Source organism: Oncorhynchus keta, chromosome 34 (assembly GCF_023373465.1).
Source record: "Oncorhynchus keta strain PuntledgeMale-10-30-2019 chromosome 34, Oket_V2, whole genome shotgun sequence".
Taxonomy (NCBI): domain Eukaryota; kingdom Metazoa; phylum Chordata; class Actinopteri; order Salmoniformes; family Salmonidae; genus Oncorhynchus; species Oncorhynchus keta.
Genome location: NC_068454.1, coordinates 63,133,283 through 63,139,197, shown reverse-complemented (window position 1 = coordinate 63,139,197; position 5,915 = coordinate 63,133,283). Strand labels below are relative to the sequence as shown.

General features: G+C 42.4%; 1 protein-coding gene across 5 annotated transcripts; it reads left to right on the top strand.

Annotated features, from left to right (window-relative positions):
* Positions 1 to 33: 33 nt before the first annotated feature.
* LOC118367504 (GA-binding protein subunit beta-1-like) lies at positions 34 to 5,669 on the top strand. Of its 5 annotated transcripts, none has more exons than XM_035751044.2 (9): positions 34 to 52; positions 1,283 to 1,390; positions 1,592 to 1,759; positions 1,965 to 2,162; positions 2,396 to 2,528; positions 2,686 to 2,766; positions 2,948 to 3,112; positions 3,899 to 4,017; positions 4,105 to 5,669. In XM_035751044.2, exons 2-9 carry the CDS (start codon positions 1,283 to 1,285, stop codon positions 4,570 to 4,572), a joined length of 1,440 nt encoding a protein of 479 aa, XP_035606937.1. In that variant the 5' UTR covers positions 34 to 52; the 3' UTR covers positions 4,573 to 5,669. The 5 variants fall into 5 exon arrangements, with proteins under 5 accessions (XP_035606937.1, XP_035606939.1, XP_035606938.1 ...); XM_035751046.2 differs by lacking the exon at positions 34 to 52 and adding an exon at positions 88 to 428 and having other exon boundaries at positions 1,280 to 1,390; XM_035751045.2 differs by lacking the exon at positions 34 to 52 and adding an exon at positions 89 to 428.
* The last annotated feature ends 246 nt before the right edge of the window (positions 5,670 to 5,915 follow it).

Sequence of the window (5,915 nt, the reverse complement as noted above, 5' to 3'; positions counted from 1 at the left end):
TCAACAGGAAACGATGGATGCTAAGGGACGTGACGCCAGAAGGAATGTTCCAGTGCGCAAACATTTATGGGAAATGTAGTTCACTATATTAGATCAGACTAGTTGTTTCACCAGAGGTTTGAATTTGAAACATCTAGCTATATTCAGTGTCTTTGGTTGGGCAATAACTACATTACATATTAGTATCACTTTACATAAGATATACTCGTGTCTCTTATCATGTTTGAGCGTGGGAACATTTGTGGAACATTTTTTGGTGCACACTACATACTATTACCACGTCCGGTGTGCCTGGCCGCCATATTTGATTCTGCAAAAAATATAAATATTATGTTTGTTTAGCTGTGTAGAAGTTACGAAAGTGTAATAAACACACATTCGGCGGCAGAAATTAGAAGAGTTGCACTTTTAGCGAACGACTAGCTAAGGTAAGCTACACTTAAACCTAATCCATTGTTAGCTGTAGCTAAATATCAACAAACCGTGTAAAAAAAAAGAAGCTCTGCAAACATAGCTTAACGTTTGATAGCTAGCTAACGAGCTAGCTACTTTTAAAACTGAGCCATTAACATTATTAGCTATCTTACACTGTAGCTAAATACCCAAAACTCCAACGCGAAATACTATTAAGATGTTATTGATTATGTGTCGGGGATATGCTCTTTGAAGTTTTGTGAAAATCAAAGCCATCTTCAGTTCTGAATGCTAGTAACTAGCTAGCAATAATAGTGCGGATGTGGAAGTAGACAGATTTGGTGCCCACTTTGCAATCCGTAGTTTCATATTCGACTTCCACCGGAACATACCACCAACCAAGTATCAAAGCTTATATTGTTGATTGTTACATTATTATATGTATTACTAGCTAACGAGAAAAGTTCAAGCCCAGCTAATTGAACTGTGCGATAATTCAGTCAGTGTTTCTTCAGCTAGCCTGTGATTTGACACTGTATTTTAGCTAAATAAATCATTTCACTTTTGCCAAGTTGGTTCTTATTGCTGCCACAATTTCACATGGGTTCTGACTACGATTGCTTCAAATTTACACAAACGGAATATTTCCCAGTACTGCAATTTTTCCTTCAATACAACCATCAACATTACACCAATAACACACATTGATGCAACATGTTTCGCAGAGCATAAACAATTTTATTTTGGCAGCAAAAACCTTTCTCTAGAGACTTTTGTTTTTAGCAGTGCCTGGCTTCTATTCACTCAAGGGATTTGTCTTATTGTTTTGACATTCTTACGCAAAAGCACTCTTTCTCTCTCCCAGTAGATGTCACTGGTGGACCTGGGGAAGCGGCTGCTGGAGGCTGCACGGGCAGGGCTGGATGATGATGTCAGGACCCTCATGGTCAATGGAGCTCCCTTCACCACTGATTGGGTAAGGGTCTCACTGTAGGGATACTCCCATCTACACAATTTATGATTTCACACCGCATGTAGCCTAACACAGAGATATTGTTCCTCAGATCTCTTGCGGTACATCACAAATCTACCTATGTTGCAGTGCTGGCTTCTTTCACACAATCCAGACACAGTGTTGTAGGGACTGGGTTCTCATAAACCAAACTGTGTGTTCTAGCTGGGGACATCCCCGCTCCATCTAGCGGCTCAGTACGGACACCACTCCACGGCTGAGGTGCTTCTCCGAGCAGGCGTTAGCAGGGATGCCCGGACCAAAGTGGACAGGACCCCACTCCACATGGCGGCCACAGAGGGCCACTCTAATATAGTGGAGCTGCTAGTCAGTGTAAGGGCAACCAAATGTAAAGCTGACAGTATTCAGCTGTTTATATGAAAAACATAATCGTTATATTTTAATAAAGTGACTGACAAACAAATGTAATTTTTTTCATGTTGACTGTTCACCACCCACATTTTGGAATCTAGGCTACCTGTCTCACCTTCCTATCTCTTTCCCACCACTGGGGGGGGGGGCGTGCTGTGCTCCCTAGCAGAGCGGAGCGGACATCAATGCTAAGGACATGCTGAAGATGACAGCCCTGCATTGGGCGGCTCAGCACGGTCACAGAGAGGTGGCAGAGCTGCTGCTCAAATATGGAGCAGACGTCCACTCCCTCAGCAAGTTTGACAAGACGCCCTTTGACATCGCCATGGATACCAGCAACACTGAGCTCATGATACTGTTACAGGTGAAGGGACTGTGTGTTGTTTTTATATGGCTCTGATCATTTGTTTTCACAAAAATGCCCTTATGTCTGTATAAGAAGGGAAGTGAACACAGATTATTATTATTTTTTATCTAAACACGTGCAAGTATGTGTTCTTATCACTGGTTTATGTGACACGTGTTGAGGCCCTGAAGGTTAAACTGTTTGCCCAGTATGTGGGAGGAACTGTATCTGTGTATTATGTATGTACACAGGATGGCATGCAGAACCAAGTGAACATGAACCCCGAGCCCCAGTTCATCATCTCCTCTGCTGGGGTCGTGAACCTCTCTGACCTCGTCAACACCACCGCCAAGTCAGGTATGGGCAACTGGAGCACAGGTTACAGTAAGTTGGGTACAAATTAACTAGAGGTATATCAAATATAACTCGCTGACATTTATCATTTATATAAATGGGGAACCTTAGTTACCACCTGACGTCACCCAAGACACTTTTAAATGGGATGACTTGATTGAGGTTTTTCATTGTCTTATTATTCCAGGAGAATCTGTCTCTACCACCTCAGTCCTGGCAACACTGGCAGCCCTGGCAGAAGCCTCAGGTCCCATGGGTAAAAATGCAGGTAAGTGATGTCTATGCATAACCATGAGGATAACACTACAAATTATTCTGAGCTACTCATGTTACAATTAATAGTACTTTGATCTATATCATATTCTATAAAATGATAACTCTGTGCGTTAGGGTTAACTCAGATCTGTATTATAGTTCTTAGACTGCAATGGTAAGTATCTTTCCCACAGGCAAATCTGAGGATGCAATCGCTGCAGATTCTGTGGATTCGGCCATTCAGCATGTAGTGGGCGATGGAGGTCAGAGGGTCATCACCATCGTGACGGACCAACACGGCAACTTGCAGCCAGCGGGACTTGGGCAGCAGTTCTTTGTCACTATGCAGGGGCAGCAAAGTAAGTAGGAAACCACATCTATATATACACTCAGTGACCAGTTTATTAGGCATATCACCCGTTCACGAAAATGGTTCGCTCCTACAAACAGTAAGTCAGGTCGCTGTAACTTGCTTTGAAAAGCAGGTCGACAGGCATCGGGGCATTCAGTTACTGTTTGATTGACTGTTAGAATGGGTAAAATGAGTGACCTATGCTACTTTGAGCATGGTATGATTGTCGGTGCCAGGCTCACCAGTTCCAGTATTTCAGAAATGGCTTTTCCTGGGCTTTTCACGCATGACCGTATTTAGGGTTTACAGAGAATAGTGCAACAAACAAAACATCCAGTTAGCTGCAGTCCTGTGGACAAAAACTTGTTGATGAGAAAGGTCGAAGGATAATGGCAAGAATCGTGCAAGCTAACAGGCAGGCCTCAAACAGGCAAATAAAAGTGCAGAACGGCTTCTCGGAATGCACAACTTGTCGATCCTTGTCACGGATGGACTATTGCAGAAGACGACCACACCGGGTTCCACTCCTATCAGCTTATAAACAAGAAAAAGCTTATTGATAGGTCCCTTGATACCAATTGAGCAACATTTGAACGCCACAACTTAGTAGAATCCATGCCCTGAAGAATTCAGACTGTTCTGGAGGCAGAGGGGTGTCAACCCGGTACTAGATATGTGTACCTAATAAACTGCCAATGAGTGTATGTTTATATAGATTTTACTTGTGCTCATGTCAGCCTTTTTCAAGACATTAAATTGAATGCATTCATGAGTTTGTGTTTTGTTTCTGTAGTGGTGGCAGTCCCGGCTGGTCAGATCACAGAGGAGGTGGTGGAACAGGAGCCTTATCCCTCTCCTGCACGCAAGAGGAGAATAGAGCCTGCAGCCATCCTAACCAGACCCAAAGACAAGGTCAGTAAAGGTCCCCATTTTTTGTTGCTTTGCATAATATTCTGAAATAGTTTCTCTCCTCTTACTGTGTGTGTCCATTGTTCTCAGAAAGCGAAGTCGGGGGACAGCAGTCGGGAGCAGCTCCAGAAGCAGTTGCAGGAGGCCAACCGAAAGGCCCAGGAGTACCGTACACAGCTCCTACAGAAGGAGCAGGAGGCTGAGCAGTACCGCCTCCGACTAGAGGAAGCCATAGAGCAACAACAGAGCAACAATACCAGCAATGCTACTGGTTCTACCTGCACAGGTGTCCAGGAGGCAGAAGAGGAGGTGGTCCAAATGGAAAAACAACACGAGACCGAGGAGAGAGTTGTGGAGGAGGACAAAGTGGAAGGGGAGGAGGACGTCCCATTTCCGGAAGACACCATTCTGGTTAAAGTGGAGGAGGAGCTGGATTCAGGGGAGGGAGAACAGATAACAGTGGATGATACAGAGGAAACGGAGAAGGCTTCAACTAAGGTCACAACGACCCCCAAACGGGGGAGAGGGAGGGGACGAGGACGTGGAAGGAGGCGGTAGTCAAGCGCCCCTCTGTTCTCTTGGTGTTCTCTCATGATATGTCTTGTTTTATGCATTTATATTAATATTAACGGTTATTACTTGTTTATTTTAGAACGATAACATTGTATTTGTAACTAGGTTTTGAGATTATTTGATTTACTTGCAATACATTTGATGAAGAAGCCATTGGCGAGCACTTGTAAGCTAACGCTGAGCCCTGTAGGAGGAGTTAAGGATGCAGATGGCTCCACAGTGTACAAACATTTCTGTGAATTTAGAGAAAGTAAGAAAAGGTATGTTTGCATAGGAGTGTAAATACTGCAATGTGGGTTTGATTGCACTGTGCATTCATTCTCCTAAGAATAAGGTTTGCAACCCATTCTAATATAGGATATTCAATCCCCAGCATTTCTGGTTCATGTCTTCAGCGTCATGTTTAAAATAGAATCAAGTTAGCTCAAGTGTATAGTGCTAACTGAGAAAATGCATCTGATTCTTCAGAAAATGTTCTCGAAGGCTGGCTAAGTTCTAGTTATTTGTGTGAGTGTTTGGGCATCTGTGGGTGAGGTCGAGGTGTGGGATATCGATGTTTTTTCTTTGCTAGATGGCCAGCTTTCTTAAATCTGTCTTGAATATCCTATTCTAGTACTATTTTAGCTGCAGACCACTCAGACACTAAGATACTGTAGGTTTTCCTTTTTTGTTCCAAGTAGTGTTAGATTTTAGAGTTAATGTGTAAGTCACTGTTATTCTTAAGCTCTTATTTTTGTTCCTTTTGTCATTTTAAAGCATTACACTCTGTATAGACCAGCATCTGTCAATAGACATTGATCTGTCATCGCAGTCCAGTTTAAACTAATAGTCTCTGAAAAATATTGTTTACATATGCTCTCTTCATGGCTGGTTAATTTGACACTAAGTGTTTCTTTATGAACATTATAAAAGCACAATCAGGGGTTCTTCCAGTTGGTTAGGAGGGGGAAAAAAATACAATTTTGCTACAAAATAATGTTAGTGAGAAAATATGGGAAATTGTTTTCTATGTTGAATACCCCTTTCTTAAATTGATTTTTAGAATTCAATAAATAAGCGTTTATTGTTATTCTATCCATGCATGATACTTGTCCTTTTGATTTATTTATTATATGACTATTGCTCATCGACAAACTGCATCTACATACAGTGTACCTAACATTAGGAACACTTGCTCCTTCCATGACAGACTGACCAGGTGAACCCAGGTGAAAGGTTTGATGCCACTTGTTAAATACACTTCAATCAGTGTAGGTGAAGGGGAGGAAACGGGTTAAATAAAATGTAAAAAATGTATGTCTTGAGACATGGATTGTGTATGTGTCCAA